The following is a 22,369-nucleotide window of genomic DNA, read 5'->3' as shown; positions in this document are numbered from 1 at the left end:
TTTGGATTTCGAAGATCTATATTCCATTCTTCGTAATTATTCATTTAACTGATTATTATCTTATATTATGTAGTTAACAGCTTTAGTTTTCAAGCCCTCTTGATCGTTAATAGCAAAAAATCCACCGCTAATTTCTTCTAGATTTTATTTCAAAACTGGTTTTGAACAGTCACTTTTAAATTGTTATAAGTTATTTAATATAACCCAGGTAAGTACCAGAAATAAAAATCTCTAAATATTTTATTAAATTTTGAGTTAAGAAATTTTAACATTTTGAACGAAAATTCTTAAGAGACTGAACCCACGAGAACCAAATGTACCTAAAAGTGGTAACTTTTTCCATTTACTCTTTTGAATATTTATATACATACATACATATTTGCTTATATTTCAGACTGTAGTGAATGTACTTTGAAATAAAATTTAAACGATTGTACATAGATTTTAAGTTGATAGTACTCGTAGTTACGTAGCTTTCTGTGATCCAACGGATTCCTCCATTTCAAGCTTCTCGGATGTTTGAACATTTTTATAGCTCTGCTTTTGGATATATTTGACGATGAATGGGGCAATTAGCTTTTCATCCACATCAGATATCCTATTTCGGCCAAAATAAAGTGAAGCGATATTTGAAACTACAATGGTGATAAGAGCACCCAGCATTGTATACAACAGAAAAGAGATATGGTGTATGGCATTTCCATTCTTAACCTCGCTGGTATTATTAAGGCAATTAAAAAGAACAAGTTATAAATTGTATTATCAATGTGTGAACATTTTGATATTAGAAAGAATAAAACTACTTACTATTCATTCGTAGAATTCAGGTACCGACTGTTATCATATTCGTAGTCACATCCCTCAACGGAAACCGGCAATTTTGTGTGACGAAATGAGCCTGTCACAATGGCCATTTGAGCTTTGATACATATCCAGGCCATGGATATGACGGCGACAAGGCTTCCAACAAAAACACTCTGAAAATAATAAAACCATGTATTATTTTCTCACGCCAGCATAAAAGTTCCAACCTTTTCTGAGATCCATGGCATCAATACACCAGTAGAAAAAATGCCTAACATAGGTCCGTATGAAATCGATTGCATAGTAGCAGATAGCTGCAATACCATACCCATTTTTTCGACAATATATACTAGTCCAATTGCACTTACACCAAAAACTATTACAATGGTCCGCATAACGATAGCCACCGTAGTTTCACTGATCGGACTTCGAACGTTCGGTTTAATAAAATCTTCCAGTAACACTGCTGCCAAAGAGTTTAAGAGAGTTGAAACGGAACTTAATGCAGCACTAAACACGGCTGATACGAAAAGACCTGGAAGACCAGGAAACTTGCCAAACACTTGCATTACCAGCAATGGAATCAGCTGATCACGAGCCTCTGCAAGCTTTCACAATAATTAAATATTTTATGGTTTAGTAGTACTATTTTCATATCAAGGGATTTTGTTATACATATGTTAATTTACTCACGCCGGTTGAGATTGGATCACATTTAAAATATGTTGCAAATGCTACGAGACCCACATATATGCAACCCAAATAAAGAAAAATTACGCCAAAAGTAAATATAAAAAGTGTATGTTTTACAGCTTTTAATGATGAGAGAGACATAAACCGTTGAATTGTCGGCTGGTTTATGGAGGTATTCTGAAGCTTAAAAAATGTACCTCCTATTATAACAGAAATAATGCTCATGCGTACCGTAGGATCTAAAGTAATTCTTTCGAATAAAGTTATTGTTACTCTTGGTATTTGAAAATTACTATTCCATTTTCTTACTCTGGAGTATTCAATCGACCACCTTGTTGGTTGCGTTGCCATATGATTGTAATGCCTCCTACATCATAAGTACCTTTAATAATTAATGCGACCAGGGAACTATACATAACCAAGCTCTGAATGGCATCTGTCCATACTACGCACTTGATACCTCCCTTTTTTTCATTAAATTATAAAATCATATATTAAATAATCATAAATTAATTGAATTAATTGAATTAAATTAATTTATTTTAATATACTAACCACTGTTGTATAGAATGTGCATATTACGATCACAATGGGGGTGATTGTGTGCACTCCGATTCCGCTAACTGAAAATTAAATAAATATCTGTAAATATATAGTATATGTAGGTATGTATATACTTTATATAGGTGAACTATGAATTCTCACTTTGGCTGAATGTTAGAGCCGGAACATAAATCGCAATGGGCAGCCATATAATCTGTTAAGGTATTGTTTGCATTAGTAATGGGTCTCTAAACAATGGAAATTCTATTCTCACCGCTTTAATTACAAATAGTGTAGCAGAAAACAGCTGCATTCTTCTACTAAACCGCTTGCCGATGTACTATGAATAATATGAAAAAGCAATTATTTTATATCCTGTGATAATATAAAAATTTATTTACATATAAAGGGTGATTTTTTTGAGGTTAGGATTTTCATGCATTAGTATTTGACAGATCACGTGGGATTTCAGACATGGTGTCAAAGAGAAAGATGCTCAGTATGCTTTGACATTTCATCATGAATAGACTTACTAACGAGCAACGCTTGCAAATCATTGAATTTTATTACCAAAATCAGTGTTCGGTTCGAAATGTGTTTCGCGCTTTAATTTTGTTCAGCGATGAGGCTCATTTCTGGTTGAATGGCTACGTAAATAAGCAAAATTGCCGCATTTGGGGTGAAGAGCAACCAGAAGCCGTTCAAGAACTGCCCATGCATCCCGAAAAATGCACTGTTTGGTGTGGTTTGTACGCTGGTGGAATCATTGGACCGTATTTTTTCAAAGATGCTGTTGGACGCAACGTTACGGTGAATGGCGATCGCTATCGTTCGATGCTAACAAACTTTTTGTTGCCAAAAATGGAAGAACTGAACTTGGTTGACATGTGGTTTCAACAAGATGGCGCTACATGCCACACAGCTCGCGATTCTATGGCCATTTTGAGGGAAAACTTCGGACAACAATTCATCTCAAGAAATGGACCCGTAAGTTGGCCACCAAGATCATGCGATTTAACGCCTTTAGACTATTTTTTGTGGGGCTACGTCAAGTCTAAAGTCTACAGAAATAAGCCAGCAACTATTCCAGCTTTGGAAGACAACATTTCCGAAGAAATTCGGGCTATTCCGGCCGAAATGCTCGAAAAAGTTGCCCAAAATTGGACTTTCCGAATGGACCACCTAAGACGCAGCCGCGGTCAACATTTAAATGAAATTATCTTCAAAAAGTAAATGTCATGAACCAATCTAACGTTTCAAATAAAGAACCGATGAGATTTTGCAAATTTTATGCGTTTTTTTTTTTAAAAAAGTTATCAAGCTCTTAAAAAATCACCCTTTATATATTGGTTGCTCAATATTTATATAACGAATATAAAGTAATGTTAAAGAATTTGAAATAATTTTGATAAATAATATCAAAAGTGGAAAGAGTTTGAAACTAGGTTAAAAAGTAATCAAATAATACATATATGACGAATTGGACATTATCAAAACTTAACTACCCTCTTCAATGTCCCAAGAGAAATTGGCAACTACATCAATTAAAAATAAAGCGGCACAAACTCTTACCATTACAGCAGTTGTGTCTGATTTTTCCAAATTAAAGGCACGAAAATATTTAAATAATTAACAGATTTTGTATTGTCTTTTTAAATAGTGACGTTAAGCATTTATAGTACTAGTGTTTTTTTGTAATAAAACTAGAAAACCCTGCAGGTGCTTTGAAATGAAAAAAAAGTTGAGTGTACTATATTTTTTGTATAAATCATTTATTTGCGATTTTTCTATATTTTTTTCAATGTAGGGCAGCTTGATAAACACAATTTTTTGGTTTCTGTTCCGGTGCGCAAATGTATAGAGAAGAACTTATAAACACCCCACGTATACCATGGAATTTCCAGATTTATGCCACACACTTCTAGCGACTATCCTTGTGTCTTGTTGATTATCATTTCAAATTCAATTTTCCCTGTAAACTGAATGGATTTGAACTAAAATGGCAAATCGTTGGAACTCAATGGAATTCGTAGCACCACGCATTCAGCACCCTTGTATTCGATAGCTGCGTCACAATCAGTCGGACTCCATTACACAGTTTCGGCGCGAAACATAATAATGACAGATCCAACTTTGAGACGCAAATGATGCGTCGGCATACCAAGCCTCTCCAAAGCACTTAAAAAGAAAGACGATCGGAATTTGCCCATTTCCAATTCTTAGAGAATACGATGTAAAATGTTTTCGGCAATGTAACTTTTGTTCGTATCTCATATTGACGCGTATTTGAGGGCTTACATGTCGAAATGATCATTGCGAAAAGTGTGCGAACTTCAGTGGTATGCGAAATAGCTATAGCATCGTCCATCGTTTGATTCCAGTGATTATCATGTTCCAGAAATTGTAATTGCTGGCATGCTACTCAAAAAGTTACATACACCGTACCATTCACAATATGCAATGACTCAAATAAAGTTGAACCGCGTACATTAATCAATAGCAACCGAAGGTAGAAGCAATCGTGGTTTTTCGGGTGGATTGTGTAAATTCATCCTAATGCATTAGTTGAGAACACACCTGAATGTCCATCTACTGGTTGGCATTGTTTTCTGTGTAAACATTTCTTCGACGATGCATTCCATGTATAATATCAAGGGATTTTCGAATATTGTTGTTGGCGGTATTTCCGTTGGCTGTACTGTATCCTCTGGGTTGAAATACACACTTTGGCCTTCTCCAAATGAACTGCGAGATGCACAACAGTCGAAAAATTTTCATGAATTGCAAAAGTAAATATCCTGCAGAGCGCTTTATCGATCCATTTGATACTGCTGATCTTATCTCGTTCAAGACCAATAACCGCCATGTTGCTTTCTTTGGTGACGTACTTGCAAACGTATTTAATGGATTTCTCCAAACAGCAATACTCAACATTGATATGAGTTTTGAATGTGAGTTAGACAATAGTGGTCCATGTGTTGTCAACTTCGATATTCACTCTTCTAAATTGAATGCTGAATGTTCTGCCATTGTCGTCCGATGAGCGACGCCGATAGAGTGGATATCCATCATTTCAAGTTTGTGTTTCGGAAAGAAAAGCACCTGGATAGTTTTTCGTGCATTTATTGTCCGCAAGGTCCATGAACCATATTGGTTTTCACCACTTCGTATAATACTGGATCTTTCTCTGCATCAGGAATTTCCGCAGAAATGATTTCATCAATCTGATCTGGTGTAACCACCATCCACTATCCAAAGGAGAATGTGTGCGTGTGACAAACCTCTCTTCTGCCACTCAACAGAGTACATCTAGAATCTGGCAGCACCACACATACGTTGCTTCAAGATAAAGTCCATCAAACACCGTAGCTGTTGCTTGAAAAGTCGTGCTGTAACAACGTGATGATCGCTTGCTGATTGACAGCGTTCCATAATTCCACGGGTATGTCATCGCATCCTGGGAGTACTCGTTCATGCGTTCTTGATGGCAAAAAGAACGCCGACCGATATTAGCGCGGTCTTTTCGTGACTTCGTAGCAAATTTCAGTATGTAATTGATCAATTTGTATGAAACACACATAAAGTTTTCACTGAATAATTTTCAATAATTTTTATTTTGAATAGCCGGAATAAAAAAGCAAGCGTCCGAAATTGAACGATTCAAATGATTTACAAATCAAATTAATGAAACAAAAAAAATTGTCCAATTTTCCGACTTTTAGAGGTATGGAAAATAGATTGTAGCCGATTCTCAGACCTACTGAATACGCATATAAAATTTGGTAAAAATCGGGAAAGCCGTTTCGGGGAAGTACAGTAACTAACATTGTGACATGGAAATTATATATATTAGATGATATGAATAATTTTCAAAAATTATGAAAATTAATTTGTTGTTGCCTAGGGAAATATTTGCTTATCCGCTCAAATTTAAGTATTTAACATCAGTTTTATTAGCCAATTTGTAAACAAATCTTAAGAACCCTACACAGGTATACATATGCAAAGTTAAACTACTTTAAAAGATGTAAGGATGCGGATAAAACACATCCAATTCCTATTCATGGAATACACATACGCACATTATAAATATTTTTTGGAAAACTTAAGCCAAAACACTTGAAAACAGAGTAGACATACATTAAAGCATTTATAATTAATTTAGTTAGCACGTCGTTGGAAACCCTCATTCGGAGACTTAGCATTAGTAAAATCTTCCAAACTAACACTACAATACGCTTTGCGTTGTTTTAGTGGTAAGAAGCGCCGTGCAAAGGGTGAAAGTAATGCTGGATCTATTTTTTCCAAATCCGTTGTACCAAATAGTCTAGTTGACACACATGCAACGGCCATCGAAATCATTGCACCAAAAGCAGAATACCACAAAAAGGATAGATGGTATAAATTGCGCTGTTCGAAAGTTGATGGCCTATAAAATGTATTATTTGTTTATTTAAGCAGAGTTTTATTTACTTCATACAAAAGCTCACTGATAGTTGTAAATGGTATCCCAAGCTGTCGCATTATCAAATTCATATTCGCATCCATCAATGGATACTGGCATTTTCGGATAAGCGATTTCCCCTCTCATTTGGGCGATTTGTGCATTAGTACATATCCAACTCAAAACTAAAAAGCCGGTCACACAACCCGTAAGTGCGCTCTTCCCATTGATCCATGGAAAGCAAACGCCCATTGTGTAAACAGCTAAGAGTGGTCCCATTGTGACTGCCCCTGTCATTGTGGCTAACTGTAAAACCATACCAAGTTTCTCAACGACATAAACCAAACCGATGCAAGCTATACCAAAAACAAAAACGATTAAGCGCAATAAAATAGCTGTATGCCGTTCGTTCAACGGTTTCTTAAAGAAGGATGCAATAATATCTTGAGAAATAACACAAGCCAAGGAATTCAACCCAGTAGATAATGAGCTCAATGCTGCGCTGAAAACACCAGCAACAAAAAGGCCTGTCAAACCAGGTATATCACCCACCGTCTTCATTACGAGTAAAGTTGGCAACTGATCACTAGCCGCAGCAAGCTGCAAATAAACGAATTAGGGTAAGCTAATATACTCGTATTACCTTTATACCTACCTTTGTGCTAATTGGATCGCAGTCGTAGTAACTGGCATAGGCTAATAATCCCATATAACAACAACACAACATCAGAAAGATCAGCAGGATATTAAATAAAACGACTGTGTGTTTGGCTTTTTGTAGGGAAGGCAATGAAAGGTAACGTTGGATGCAAATTTGATTGACAGCAGAAGATTGTATCTTATGAAGAGATCCTCCCACAAATACAGCTAACATAGACAAACGTACAGTAGGATCCCAGGTCCAACTATAGCATATAGCGAACATTAAATCTTTACGCCTACATATATGAAAGAAGTTAGTAATTTTCCCTTACTCCGGCATGTTCAAACGACCGCTTTCTCTATTTCGTTGCAAAACCACATCTAAACCCCCCACATCAAGTGTACCTTTAATGCAAATAGTCACTATTGATCCATACATAATGAAGCTCTGCACAACATCTGTCCAAATCACTGCTTTTAAGCCGCCCTATGTATAGTAATAATTAAATGCGAAAGAAAATTCCTTCTGAATCACGCTTACCACACAAGTATAGAAGGTGCAAATCAGACACACTATTGGAGTTACAATATGCGTGTCGATTCCAGATACTGGAAGAGCAAAGATATATGTCTGTTAAAAAATGCTTAGCTTTCGCAGTGATAACATCCGTCAATTTATTCTCACCTTGGTTAAAGGTCAAAGCTGGTACATATACTGCAACGGGCAGCCAAAGAATCTTCGTTTGACGAAATAATTTAAAAAATATTACAAAAATAAATTAAGATAATTGTGACTAAACTGTATAGCTCACCATGTTTACGATAAACAAAACGGATCCAAAATAGCGTACCTCGCGACCAAACCGCATTTCAAAATACTAATTAAGGAAAAGAATAAAATCATAAAAAATATACTGTTTTTTATTAATTTATTCTATAAGTTAGGCACCTAAATGGGTTAATTACTGTCCCCTTCCTTATATCCGAAGAGTTTACTTAAAAGTTAACTTAGCTGACAGAAATCGCTAAATTCATCAGATTTGGATGTACAGATTAAATATACCGATGTGCATAATCATACGAGTATAATGCAATCGAATGTATTGGGTATGCCAGGAAAAGGAGAATGAATGAAAAAACTTATCGATTTTTCGACATCAAACCACTAAAATTCTCACCTAATTTACAGGATTTGACAACTTACTTTGACAATACCCACTAAATCCGTCATATTTACAAAAACTCTTCGATCAAAAAAAAATTGTCTCTTGATTTCATCGACATATCTCACATATCAGCCTATAATTCGCTAACACTGGACGAATTGGTACAGAGAAAAAAGCATATTTAATAATTGACGAATATACAGGGATACATACATATATGGTAAAAAGTCACTGCAAAGCACTCACATAATATCAGATATCATTGAGAATTATTGGTCTTATTAATGGATCTGATCGTAGTCCGATTGCCACCATTATCCAAATGTGTTATACGAAAGTGATGTAAATGTTATAAACTTATTTTGTTACAGTAATTTTTACTTGTAAAACGTTTTCACTAAATTTAAACTATGCATTTTCCTCTATACATATATCTACAGCGATCCGTTGAAATATATATCAGCTTTATAAATGGTTCGGTTCTGTTACATAATCCTTTATATGAATATACCGATTTGTTTTAGAAGTTAAAAAAAACCGGGCGCAACCGAAAATTTTATACTCTTGCAACTTGCAAGAATCAACACTAGGAAAATACTTTAAGACGTAAAACGTGAACCAGAGGATCAGAATCCAAGCAATTTTATATATATATATAATATAACTCATACACTGACGGACACATAAGGTTTGTGAAAAAAACGAAAATCAGGTAGTACCGATTTTATCTGGGAACTATTATCATGCCACATATTAAAAAATGTTCCTTGAGTTTCATTAAAATATCTCACACACAATTACCAATCATGTGGAGCAAAGTCAGCCGGATGTTCGAAAAGCCAAGGTCAAGTTTCGATAAATTGTATCTATTTTAGGCATAAAGACATATGTAGTATAATGAATAAAACACGTTTTGTAATTTTCATTGAGATAACTGAAATATTACCCGATATATGCAGGATAAAGTCAAGAGGTAGTTCGAAAATCTTTAAATAGGGCTCAGATTTGGTTGTTGTAGCTTTAGTAGTTCAGGAGATACACTTGCTACTGCGATCCTTTGTGCCAAATTACAGTTTTTTATCTTAATTTAGTGCTTAGTTATGACACTTTATAGGTTTTCGGTTAATAGTGATTTGTGATAGAAAACCGCATAACAAGTTTCATCAAGATATCTCAATTTTTACTCATGTTACAGCTTTTAACGGACAGTCGGACGGACAAACAGACAGTCACCCGGATTTCAACTTTTTTGCTGGTCATCCAGATCTTTTATATATTTATAATCTTATACTTATCTCACTTAGTTTTACGTGATACGTACTACTGTGATCAAATTGAAAGGTGAATTTTATCTATTTCATTTCCTTCAAAGTAATTCCCTCCCGCTGCAATACACTTATGCCAACGAATTTTCCAGTCATAACAGCACTTGGAAAAATCCTCCGTCGTGATGGCGACAGAGATTTCTTCGATTCAGCTTTTATATCCTCAATTGTGAATTTGCTGAATAGCTAGAAGTTACACGAAGGTAAATCTGACGAATAACCAATGCAGTATGAGATGGTGCATTATCGCACTTCTTTGTTCAATAAATTCAAACATAGTAAAAATCGAAGAATTCTCTTTTAGAGCCTCACAAAACGACGCGTATCTCAAATATTAATGAATATTTTGACGTAAAATATAACACAGATGTTACCAGCAGTACTACCAACTTACAGAAAAAAAAACGATTCGAAAAACATCGAAATAGTATATACAACCGTTAGGTGAACATATACCCTGTAGCAACAAGTCGCAAAAGTATAACAAAACATTCTATGGACAATTTACTACGTATGAAAAACAACTATAATATGTGGCAAATCCGTTGCAATGAAAATTTATTATTTACTCTCAGCGAAGAAATTATATATACATACATATATAATTTATTCATCTGACTAATGACTAATTCAAAATCAAGGACAGATCTGAACATGATTTAAATAAACTATGACTTACCTCATATGTTGAAGTTAACTGAAGATTGCAAAAAACAGGAAGAAAGACATACCACGATATTATTCCAGATATGACTAACGTAATGAGAATGAAAGCATATTGGGTACCGTAAACATAGATTTCCGTAGATGTACCAAGTAGAGATATTCCCGAAACAAAACTAAAAGCGAGAAAGTTGTATTAATTAAATATCATATAGTGACTAAAATTCTGTTATCATACTGTCCCATTTAGACAAAAATTTTTTAACACTGTATTTCATGAGGTAAAAATATTGTTAAAATAAACTAAAGTCTTTTATTAGTACTCAAAATCAGTAATACAACTCATACGAGGTATTACAATTAAGTAATGAGACTGATTCCATAAAAACGGTATATTTGAAAATTATTCTACTACTCTGCCATCCCCTTCAAAGTAGTCCCCTTGGGCAGCTATACAGCGATTCCAGCGCGTTTTCCATGTTTCGTAACATTTCTGGAACGCTTCGACTGGGATGTCCGCGAGTACCCTCGTCACGGCCGCCTAGATGTCCGTAATCGACTCAAAATGGGTTCCTTTGGTCATCGATTTTGTTTTAGGAAATAAAAAAAGTCACAGGGTAACATGTCGGGCGAATAAGGCGGCTGTTGCAACATGGCGATGCCTTTAGAGGCCAAATACTGGGACACGCTGAGGGCGGGGTGGCACGGCGCGTTGTCGTCATGAAGGATCCAGTTACGAGCGAAGTCTGGGCGCACCCTGTTGACTCGTTTTCGCAATCTTTCGAGTAGTTGGCAATAGTAGATTTCATTCACAGTTTTGCCCGGTGGAACGAATTCTTTGTGGACGATTCCACGGCTATCAAAAAAGGCAGTAATCATCGTTTTCACTTTCGACTTGCTCATGCGAGCTTTTTTCAGATGGGGGACGCGCGGAGACAACCATTGTGAGCTTTGGCGCGACTAAGAGCACTATCACCATACACTCTTACAATTTTAGCGTACGTTTCCGAAGCTGTTTCGCCCAATCTGGCGCAAAATTTTATCGCGACGCGTTGCTCTTAATTTCGTTTTTCCATTTTCGTGACGAGCACTACAAACACACGTCTACTCAACTTGACGCAGCGGCGAACTAAACAATGGAGAGGGGAGGGATGCCGGAAAGAGAGAAAGGGAATTTCAAGGTCACAGGCTTGCCACAAGCGCGACAATAAAATCGGTCTCATTACTTAATTGTCAAACCTCGTACATGAAGAATCAATGTCAGCAACAAAACCATAGGCTACGACCATTCACAAGTCTGTGCTTTAAGGCATTTTATTTAATTTCATTGCTTTGCACTTCTTTTTAAAATACACGAAACATACAGAATATATTTATATAAACAAATAGAAGCACAATACAAATGTGAATTGACCATGATTTTGAAAAAGCAGGGCGAATAAACCAAAGGAACAGTTAATCACAAATACTATATTACTTGCAATCCTGTTCACTTTAGAAAAGCGACTATCATAACCGTAGAATGTACTTAAATATCATAAAGAAAAATGATGTAAAGTGAAAAAATAAGATTTAGTTGGAATGTTAATATGCTTTATATAGTACTTTTGAATTTTTCGGGTAAAAAATTAATTTTGTAAAAACGAGACCACGCACAGTTACTCCGCTATATATGTACATACAAACATATGTATGTATGTAAATTACGATCTTCCGCCACTTCTTCTTCGTCTAATTTACTCAACAGAAACCACCAAATTGTCACGACGTGTTATGAATCAGTGATTTCCTCCACAATTGTCATCAATAATATAAATGTACATATGTATATAAATGAAATAATATTCACTACAATCGTGAATAATCAAGAATTTAACCAGAATTAGCAATTTGACAATACCACTAGTTATTATTCATATGTACAAAAAATTAATTAACTGATTTGCGCCAGTCACGATTTCAGAACAATACCTCGCGACTAAAGACAAAGCCACAGGAAACACTTTCATTTTTCTTCCGCCCACCAAGTATTCTAACGCCTCTGAACCCCGTCGCTGCTCATTGTCACTTTGCTTTTTCTTGTTCTCAATGAATCCAAAATATAAACCAATTATTGCACACACCGACAGCATGAGCACAAAAACGAAATAGTCAAGAACACCAAAATGTTGTAGAGAAGAGCTTAATTCAGTCACATTCATTGCCTTTATTGGTTTTGAAGTTATAATGGATGTTACAGTAGAGTCCATATTTTCAATTAGGGTGTTATATTTGCTGAATCTGTATTATATATTATCGTGCTTGAAACTAGCACAGTATTTGAATATTGCTCAGGCTTTCCGGCTAGACTGAATTAAATGGCGCGTTGCGTTAATAGTTCAGATGCACCCACTCCAACGGAATTCAACGGTCGTACTAAATCACAAGCAGCGTTGCATTTAGAAGAATTGAAACTTGCGAAGAAGACGCTGTATGTGCATTTTATTACTGATTAAATACACGATAACATACGTAGATCATAAGACTCATGTAAATCAATTAAGAATAAGTAAACTACAAAAGCTTATACGAATTTAATCGCGATAAGCCGTTATGTCTCTAACTAACTATATCTACTTACTAATATTATATCTCGAAACATAATAGTGAACTTTTTCATTACCTTGGTAAAAAATGTCACATATTTGTTTAGAACATTTCCATGAGGTTCTATTCTCAGAAGGTGTTTATACCGGAGATGATAGGACGGTCCGACAAAAATCTAAATATTTAGTTTAATTTAGTTTTTTCGTTTTTATTAAATTTCAGTTTTAGTCATACCGCTTCGAAGGGTCCTTTGTATGTATTAAATTTATTTCATAGAAAAAATTATTGTAAATATTTAAAATAATTTTGATGTGATATGATATCATATAGATTTACAAGTATATTTAGTTGAACAATTTTTAATCTTTTTTTAATCCGAACGATTCAATTGATTTTGGTTTGCTCTCTGCAGACAAAGTTTCCTTTTCGATTCTCTAACTTGGACTAACTAAGGGATTAGGGGTAGTCAGAGGCACGAAAAAATGAGAGTTTTCAGTATTTCTTTTGCTATTAAATCGTGTTATTTTACAGTAGTTTTTTAAAGTAGTAATATGGCATTATTATAGTATGTGTTGACTTGAAGTCATAAAAATTTCAAAAAAAAAAAAACAATTTGATTTTCAAAGTTATAGTTGTTTGTGTTGAGCCTAAAATTAATCGGACCAAAAAAATTTATTTTATAAATAGATAAACTAGGGCCTGATCAAAGGATTTTCTTTCCTTTTCAAAAATTAACAAAATGGCGGCCTCAGGAAATTTTTTTTCAATTTTTTTTCAAAATTTTCGAAAAAATAAAAATCCTTCGATCATGCCCGAGTTTATTATGTATTCTAAAAGCTGTATACATTTCATTAAAATCTACTGAGAGGTTTTCGAGTTACAGTTGTCACCGGTTCAAAAAACAGAGTTTTGAGAAAAACGCGTTTAAAGTTTCACACTAGCGCTTTGAAGTGCCCGAGCTCTCTTTGTTATTTGTCGAATAACTCAAAATTTAATTATCCGATCAACGTGAAATTTTTAGAAAATACCCCTAACCCCTTAAGTTGCTAGTTTAAATACAATACACATATTTTTTCGGTTTCAGAAAAAATATTAATTTAAGAAATAAAATATTCGTCCAAATTTATATGTATAACACAATAGAAATCAGAACGTTCTTTTATTTTTATTTCCGTATAAATTACACTAGCCGACAATGGATTTTGCTCTGAAATAAAAATTATATATTTTGGTTCCTGTTAGTATTAGAAAAATAATAATAAAAAATCCTTAGGTCCAATTACGATAATATTATTGAAGTTATACTTCTTATACGAGTTCGGAAAAGGTTGCGATAGATTCAGGTGCATGGAGTACATATCAAAGAAACCTATGAAAATATCAAAAATCTACTACAAAAAATACAGTATGCTAAACATTCTTGGAAAATTTGTTCTGATTTAAAAGTAGTTGGGATGTTACTAGGTATGCAAGCTGGTTACACAAAATTTTGCTGTTTTATGTGCGAATGGGATAGCAGAGCTCAAAGCAAACACTATATCCAAAAAGAGTGGCCAAAAAGAACAGACTATGTACCTAATCAGAAAAGTGTGTCCAATCTTCGTCTTGTTGAACCCGAGAATATTGTATTGCCACCCCTTCATATAAAATTAGGCTTAATGAAAAATTTTGTAAAAGCAGTGGATAAAACGGGAGAAGGTTTTCAATACCTTAAAAGTATATTTCCGAGACTTAGTGATGCGAAATTAAAAGAAGGGATTTTTGTGGGGCCAGACATACGACGAGTTATGAAGGATCAAAACTTTGTCTCTAAACTAAATACGCTAGAAAAAAAAGCATGGCTTTCATTTGTTGAGGTTGTAAAAAATTTTTTGGGTAACACCAAATCACCCGATTATGAAGAACTCATATCAAGCCTATTGACGGATTTTCAGGCTTTAGGGTGTAACATGTCCCCGAAAATACATTTCCTACATTCGCACTTGGATTTCTTTCCTCCCAATTTAGGTGCAGTCAGTGATGAACATGGGGAGAGATTTCACCAAGACTTATTGAGTATGGAGAAAAGGTATCAAGGCAAATGGACTCCTAGCATGCTGGCAGATTATTGCTGGATATGCTTACGTGATAATCCTGACTACCAATACAGCAGAAGTTCAAAAAAGTACAAGAAAATATAAATTGAGGGATAAAAATTTGTAATATTCAATATATTTTTTGCAAAAACTTTACTTTTATTTTTTTCTTAACCTGGACCTAGCAATTTTTTTTTATATTCAAATTATATATGTACCTTATCAAAGCAACATAAAAAAACAAGTTTGGTTTCAGAGCAGAAAAAAAATGTCAAAATTGTCGGCTAGTGTTATCTGAATTTCGAATGCGGAATATTACTTTCAAATTTTATATATATTTAACATAACAATATTTAACAAATATAAATAGGTTAATGCAGTTAAATTGAGAGGAAACAAGAAAAAACGTTAACTTCGGCTGCACCGAAGCTAATATACCCTTCACAGGTGCATTTCTTTTAGTAACTATTGTATGGAAACTATATGCTATAGTAATCCGATCTAAATTTTACCTTAAGCAGTAATTCATGTCATATTTCGTGAAGATACCACGTCAAATGCGAAAGTTTTCCATACAAGCCGATCGTTAAGTTTGTATAGCAGTTATATGCTATAGTAAGCCGATCTGAATAATTTTTTCATATATTACATTACTAACTTAGATAATAACCTGTGCTAACTTTTGTGAAGATACATTGTCAAATGCGAAAGTTTTCCATACAAGCCCTTGAATCCGATCGTTCAGTTTGTATGACAGCTATTTGTTGTAGTGGTTTGATATCGGCAGTTCCGACAAATGAGCAGCTTCTTGAAGAAAAAATGACATTTGCAAAATTTCAAGACGATATCCTGAAAACTGAGGGACTAGTACGTATATATACAGACAGACGGACATGGCTAAATCGACTCAACTCAACATACTAATCATTTATATTATACATATGTACATATGTATACACATACATAATAGGGTCTTCGACGCTTCCTTCTGAGTGTTACAAACATCGTGGCAAACTTAATATACCTTGTTCAGGGTATAAGAACAAGCTCTCAAACATAGACTAAAAAGCTTTTTTCTGAGAAATTAGAATCCAAAAGTATGTTAATGTATATAAATAAAATTATGGGTTTACATCTACAGTACACATAACTCAACTTTTGTAGCAAGTTAAAATCTGTAAGCAGAGAAGGTTAATGAAAGTTGTGCTTTACCGCTCTCTGTTATACGTTATCGGAACGAGCTTTCTCACTGTTAGGTTCAGGACATACATATAAAAAGCTTTTTATGTGCATAAGTGTATGTACAAAATATTTAGAGTTCACGCTTTAAAAAAAAAAACTTGCACCCTACTCCTGTCTGCAACTACCTTAGAATACATGGAAAACATGAAAATATGTTAACCTCGGCTGAACCGAAGACTTCATTTTGATCGGTCAGTTTGTATAGCAGCTACATATGTATAGTATTTGCTATAGTGGTGCGATCGGAACACCTGCAATCTGTTGCAACAGAGTATTATAGTTGTGTTCACCTAACGGTTGTACGTATCACCTAAGACTAAGCGAGATGGATATATCCGTCCGCGCAAGCTGTAACTTGAGTAATTACGAGTTCGTAGATGGATGTAGTCGCACCACTGCAGCAAATGGCACCCGTAGGCAAACATTTTGGAAAAAGGTGGCGTGGCCTCACCCTTTAACAAGTTTAATGTACATATCCCCTAAACCAATTAAGCTACGCAACAAAATTTGCTGGGTGCTAATTTTAAAAAAATTTCTACCGACAGTCTGAAAATGGACGAAATCGGACGACAACCACGCCAACTTCCCATATAGCACAACTTTATATTCCACTTGATATGTTCAGTTTTATAACGGGATAAAACTTTGCACGAATAATGTCTTTAGGTTGTACCACCTTTTAACCAAAAATTGTTTAAATCCAACAAAAACTGATCAAGCCCCATGTACCGAATATTTGGACCCCGGTACCCATAGTTGACTTTTGATCAAAAAGGTCGATCAATGTTTAAGACATATAATTGAAATTAAGGGATTCTTCTTCTTAATTGGCGTAGACACCGCTTACGCGATTATAGCCGAGTTAACAACCGTGCGCCAGTCGTTTCTTCTTTTCGCTACGTGGCGCCAATTGGATATTCCAAGCGAAGCCAGGTCCTTCTCCACTTGGTTCTTCCAACGGGGTGGAGGTCTTCCTCTTCCTCTGCTTCCCCGGCGGGTACTGCGTCGAATACTTTCAGAGCTTCAGTGTTTTCGTCCATCCGGACAACATGACCTAGCCAGCGTAGCCGCTGTCTTTTAGTTCGCTGAACTATGTCAATGTCGTACAGCTCATCGTTCCATCGAATGCGATATTCGCCGTGGCCAACGCGCAAAGGACCATAAATCTTTCGCAGAACTTTTCTCTCGAAAACTCGCAACGTCGACTCAGCCGTTGTTGACATCGGCCAAGCCTCTTCACCATATAGCAGGACGGGAATTATGAGTGACTTATAGAGTTTGGTTTTTGTTCGTCGAGAGAGGACTTTGCTTCTCAATTGCCTACTCAGTCCGAAGTAGCACCTGTTGGCAAGAGTTATCCTGCGTTGGATTTCTAGGCTGACATTGTTGGTGTTGTTTACGCTGGTTCCTAAATAGACGAAATTATCTACAACTTCAAAGTTATGACTGTCAACAGTGACGTGAGAGCCAAGTCGCGAGTGCGACGACTGTTTGTTTAATGACAGAAGATATTTCGTCTTGCCCTCGTTCTCGGCCTGACCCATTTGCGTTGCTTCCTTGTCCAGTCTGGAGAAAGCAGAACTAACGGCGCGGGTGTTGAGACCGATGATATCAATATCATCGGCATACGCCAGCAGTTGTACACTCTTATAAAATATTGTACCTGCTCGATTAAGTTCTGCAGCTCGAACTATTTTCTCCAGAAGCTGGTTGAAAAAGTCGCACGATAGGGAATCGCCTTGCCTGAAACCTCGTTTGGTATCGAACGGTCGGAGAGATCCTTCCCGATTCTGACGGAGCTTTTGGTATTGCTCAACGTCAGCTTACACAGCCGTATTAATTTTGCGGGGATACCAAATTCAGACATCGCGGCATAAAGGCAGTTCCTTTTCGTGCTGTCGAAAGCAGCTTTGAAATCGACAAAGAGGTGGTGTGTGTCAATTCTCCTTTGCCAGGTCTAAAGCTACACTGATAAGGTCCAATCAGTTTGTTGACGGTGGGCTTTAATCTTTCACACAATACGCTCGATAGAACCTTATCGATGTTAAGGAGGCTAATCCCACGGTAGTTGGCGCAGATTATGGGGTCTCCTTTTTTATGGATTGGGCATAGCACACTTAAATTCCAATCGTTGGGCATGCTTTCGTCCGACCATATTTTACAAAGGAGCTGATGCATGCTCCTTATCATCTCTTCGCCGCCGTGTTTGAATAGCTCGGCTAGCAATCCATCGGCCCCCGCCGCTTTGTTGTTCTTCAGGCGGGTAATTGCTATTCGAACTTCTTCATGGTCGGGTAATGGAACGTCTCCTCCGTCATCGTCGATTGGGGAATGGGGTTCGCCTTCTCCTGGATTTGTGCGTTCACTGCCATTCAGCAGGCTGGAAAAGTGTTCCCTCCATAATTCAAGTATGCTCTGGGCATCGGTGACTAGATCACCTTTGGGGGTTCTACAAGATAATGCTCCGGTCTTGAAACCTTCTGTAAGCCGCCGCATTTTTTCGTAGAATTTTCGAGCATTACCCCTGTCGGCCAGCTGATCAAGCTCTTCGTACTCACGCATTTCGGCCTCTTTCTTTTTCTGTCTACAAATGCGTCTCGCTTCCCTCTTTAACTCTCGGTATCTATCCTATCCCGCACCTGTTGTGGTCGATCGTAACGTTGCGAGGTAGGCAGCCTGTTTTCTCTCCGCTGCGACACGGCACTTCTCGTCGTACCAGCTGTTCTTTTGCACTTTCCGAAAACCAATGGTTTCGGTTGCAGCTGTACGTAAGGAGTTTGAAATGCCGTCCCACAGTTCCCTTATACCGAGTTGTTGACGAGTGCTCTCAGAGAGCAAGAGTGCAAGCCGAGTAGAAAATCGTTCGGTTGTCTGTTGTGATTGCAGCTCGTCGACGTCGAACCTTCCTTGTGTTTGTTGGCGTGCGTTTTTTGCTGCACAGAGGCGGGTGCGAATCTTGGCCGCAACAAGATAGTGGTCCGAGTCGATGTTAGGACCTCGGAGCGCGCGCACATCTAAAACACTGGAGACGTGTCTTCCGTCTATCACAACATGATCGATCTGGTTGGTGGTTTTTCGATCCGGAGACAGCCAGGTAGCTTGATGGATCTTCTTATGCTGGAATCTAGTACTACAGATAACCATATTTCGGGCCCCGGCGAAGTCGATCAGCCTCAACCCATTTGGCGAAGTTTCGTCGTTCTTTGCCCACCCTGGCGTTGAAGTCGCCAAGCACGATTTTTACATAGTGACGGGGGCATCTCACATAAGTGCGCTCCAAGCACTCATAAAAGGCATCTTTGGTCACATCGCCCTTCTCTTCCGTCGGGGCGTGGGCGCAAATCAGCGATATGTTGAAGAACCTCGCTTTGATGCGGATTGTGGCTAGACGTTCATTCACCGCAGTGAATGATATTACTCGGCGACGGAGTCTCTCTCCCACCACGAATCCCACACCAAACTTGCGCTCCTTTATATGGCCACTGTAGTAAATGTCACAAGGACCTACTCGTCTCTGTCCTTATCCCGTCCATCGCATTTCTTGGACGGCGGTGATGTGGGCAGTGGCACCTTCCCAGTTAAGGGACCGGACATTCCAGGTGCATGCCCTCAAAACTTAGTCCTTATTTCGTTTGCCATGGTCGTCATCAAAAGGGGGGTCTCTCATCCGAGGCTGGTTATGACTATTCACTGGGGGTGTTTTTTTACGTTGCGGGTCCCAAACCCAGCGCACAACCCTATGCAGGGGATGTTTCGCCTTCTCACGTTAGCTCGCCTTCAAACGGATGTTCTTAGGCTACCCAGAGGATACTTGGTCAAAGACCGGAAGTTGTCTTTTTGCCAAAAATAGAAAAAATTGGGCAAAAACTTGACATATCCCCTATATAACTAATATCACGATTATCGAGCATGCGGCTGACTTTACTATACGAGGTGTGTTCAAAAAGTATCGCGAATTTTGAATTTTCGCGGGTTACGTACATATATTCGAATTTCGAATTTTTTGTGGCGTTATGTTGGTACTCATGTCTCTCACTTATGCCGACAAGCTCGGCCATTTTGAATGTTCATTTAATTGTTGACAACTGCTTTGCTTGCACATGTTTTGGATCGTCTTCGATTTTTACCTATTCAAAAAAATGGACCACACATGCAAAAATGCTCACACATCGTTGCTTGTGCGGGACTTTTTGGCCAAAAACAACACACTAATGATGCCGTAGCCACCGTATTCCCCAGATCTGGCCCCCTGTGACTTTTTCTTGTTCCCTAAACTGAAGAGAGAAGACTAAAAGGACGACGTTACGCTTCTCTTGACGAGATAAAGACGGCATCGAAGGAGGAGCTGAAGAAGACAAAAAAAATGATTTTTTGAAGTGCTTCGAAGATTGGAAAAACCGTGGGCACAAGTGTATAATATCTCATGGGGATTACTTTGAAGGGGACAAAATAGATATTCATGAATTTTTGAAAAAAAAAACACAAAATTCGCGATACTTTTTGAACACACCTCGTACATTATTGTGTTTTTAGTATGTATGTATGTAGTATTGAGAAAATTTGAAAACATCGGGCTGCTATTACCACCAACTCTCATATATTATATATGTACCATATAATGAATTTAGTCTTTCTAACAAACCTTATACCGAGTATGTCGGTCAGTACAGAGTTATAGTTTGTATATACGAGGGCTGTCCGATAAATAACCGACCTCAACGTGAAGCTAGCGGCAACTCTGAAAAAAAAGTTTCTACTTCAAATTGTGCATATTATAATAGCTACTCGCCAAAATTTCAGAAATTTATCTTGCGCAATTATCTGTTGACAGTCGTTTTTGTGAGTCTATTTCGGTGATTTCCCCAAAATGAAAAAAATTGAATATCGAGCTGTAATTAAATTTTTATTTTTGAAAGGCAATACACCTTCACAAATCAAAGATGAGTTGGACTCTGTGTATGATGACTCTGCACCATCGTTTACCACCGTAAAATTTTGGGCAGCTGAATTTAAACGTGGTCGCAGGAGCTTGGAAGATGATGAACGTCCTGGGCGTCCAAAAACTGTAACCACTAACGATAACATCGCCGAAACAAAAAACCAATCTAAACAGTGGATTGAAAAGGGGGAACCAGCCCCAAAAAAACCTAAAGCTGTGTATTCGGCTGGGAAAGTGATGGCGAGTGTTTTTTGGGACAGCCATGGAATTTCGAAAAATCGGCCACATTTGCAAAAAAAGAAAGTCTTGTTCCACCAAGACAACCCACCATCTCACACCTCAACAGTCGCCATGGCGAAAATCCACGAATTGCGGTTCGAACTGCTTGACCATCCACCTTATTCACCGGATCTAGCACCAAGCGACTTTTTTTTGTTTCCTCAACTTAAAACTGCGCTCGGCGGCCAGAGATTTTCGTCAAATGAGGAGGCAATCTCTTTCGTGAACTCGTATTTTGCAGACAAAGACGCCAAGTACTATTTGGAAGGGTTGCAGAGATGGGAGCATCGCTGGGAGAAGTGTGTGGAGTTACAAGGAGACTATGTAGAAAAATAAAAAAAAGAATTTTGAAAAAGTCGCGTGCATCATGGTTAGGTCGGTTATTTATCGGACAGCCCTCGTACAATATTTTACTCCTTAAATATTTTCCTGGCTTTGATCCGGTTGCACTCGAAGCTAACCCTTTTGGACATGTTTTTTATTGAATTTATCGCATTAGCTTAATTAATAAAATGTCTTTATATTAGTGATGAGCGATATTTCACTACCGGTGATTTTTTCACTGTGATTGAAAAATCGCAAATCGCAACTGCGATCACTTTTTATAAATAGCAGTTCGAAACTGTGATCGCAGTTCGAACCTGTGATTTACGATAGCAGTTCGAACCTGTGAATTACGATCACAATAGCAAATAGCAGAAAAGTAACAACTTTCTTCAGGGTATTGTATATATCGTATATGCTATTTTTCGTCATAGCGGTTTGAAGTTTTGAGTGTAACGTTCTTATAATTTTTAATAATGGCAGGAAATGTATCAAGGAAAAAAAGTGAAGTGTGATGTTTGAAGTGGTAGATGAAATATAATCAAAATGGAATATTTTAATTTGTTTTAATAAAATTTTTAATTTTACTTATTGTTAAAACCAAATTTGAAAGCTTTTTGTGATGAAAACAAGAATTGTAACTA

General features: G+C 37.0%; 2 protein-coding genes across 3 annotated transcripts; both read right to left on the bottom strand.

The window, feature by feature from the left end:
• Nucleotides 1-128: 128 nt before the first annotated feature.
• Nucleotides 129-6,293, bottom strand: LOC125776561 (sodium-coupled monocarboxylate transporter 1-like). 2 transcript variants are annotated; one of them, XM_049449383.1, is made up of 9 exons: nucleotides 6,181-6,293; nucleotides 2,315-2,380; nucleotides 2,203-2,254; nucleotides 2,053-2,120; nucleotides 1,807-1,961; nucleotides 1,498-1,747; nucleotides 1,032-1,412; nucleotides 808-977; nucleotides 129-715 (listed from the first exon to the last, which is right to left on the bottom strand). In XM_049449383.1, the coding sequence occupies exons 2-9, from the start codon at nucleotides 2,351-2,353 to the stop codon at nucleotides 466-468; spliced, it is 1,365 nt and encodes a 454-aa protein (XP_049305340.1). In that variant the 5' UTR covers nucleotides 2,354-2,380; nucleotides 6,181-6,293; the 3' UTR covers nucleotides 129-465. The 2 variants fall into 2 exon arrangements, with proteins under 2 accessions (XP_049305340.1, XP_049305341.1); XM_049449384.1 differs by lacking the exons at nucleotides 2,315-2,380; nucleotides 6,181-6,293 and having other exon boundaries at nucleotides 2,175-2,246.
• Nucleotides 5,970-12,737, bottom strand: LOC105229498 (sodium-coupled monocarboxylate transporter 1). The gene is made up of 9 exons (XM_049449377.1): nucleotides 12,252-12,737; nucleotides 10,297-10,456; nucleotides 7,939-8,004; nucleotides 7,812-7,863; nucleotides 7,668-7,735; nucleotides 7,459-7,613; nucleotides 7,140-7,389; nucleotides 6,531-7,084; nucleotides 5,970-6,469 (listed from the first exon to the last, which is right to left on the bottom strand). The coding sequence occupies exons 1-9, from the start codon at nucleotides 12,527-12,529 to the stop codon at nucleotides 6,202-6,204; spliced, it is 1,851 nt and encodes a 616-aa protein (XP_049305334.1). The 5' UTR covers nucleotides 12,530-12,737; the 3' UTR covers nucleotides 5,970-6,201.
• Between the last annotated feature and the right edge of the window lie 9,632 nt (nucleotides 12,738-22,369).

Source organism: Bactrocera dorsalis, chromosome 2 (genome assembly GCF_023373825.1).
Source record: "Bactrocera dorsalis isolate Fly_Bdor chromosome 2, ASM2337382v1, whole genome shotgun sequence".
Lineage (NCBI taxonomy): Eukaryota > Metazoa > Arthropoda > Insecta > Diptera > Tephritidae > Bactrocera > Bactrocera dorsalis.
This window is presented reverse-complemented; position numbering and strand designations above follow the sequence as displayed.

What these genes read in the sequence shown, in the direction of transcription:
- LOC105229498 (XM_049449377.1), bottom strand. Translation starts at nt 12,529, where the DNA reads ATGGACTCTACTGTAACATCCATTATAACTTCAAAACCAATAAAGGCA. An exon ending in GCTTTGTCTTTAGTCGCGAG is followed by an intron (nt 10,457 to 12,251) that starts GTATTGTTCTGA and finishes TCTCGCTTTTAG; the next exon opens with TTTTGTTTCGGGAATATCTC. An exon ending in GCGATCCAATTAGCACAAAG is followed by an intron (nt 7,085 to 7,139) that starts GTAGGTATAAAG and finishes GTTTATTTGCAG; the next exon opens with CTTGCTGCGGCTAGTGATCA.
- LOC125776561 (XM_049449383.1), bottom strand. Translation starts at nt 2,353, where the DNA reads ATGCAGCTGTTTTCTGCTACACTATTTGTAATTAAAGCG. An exon ending in GGCTCTAACATTCAGCCAAA is followed by an intron (nt 2,121 to 2,202) that starts GTGAGAATTCAT and finishes TTTAATTTTCAG; the next exon opens with TTAGCGGAATCGGAGTGCAC. An exon ending in CTGAATTCTACGAATGAATA is followed by an intron (nt 716 to 807) that starts GTAAGTAGTTTT and finishes TAATAATACCAG; the next exon opens with CGAGGTTAAGAATGGAAATG.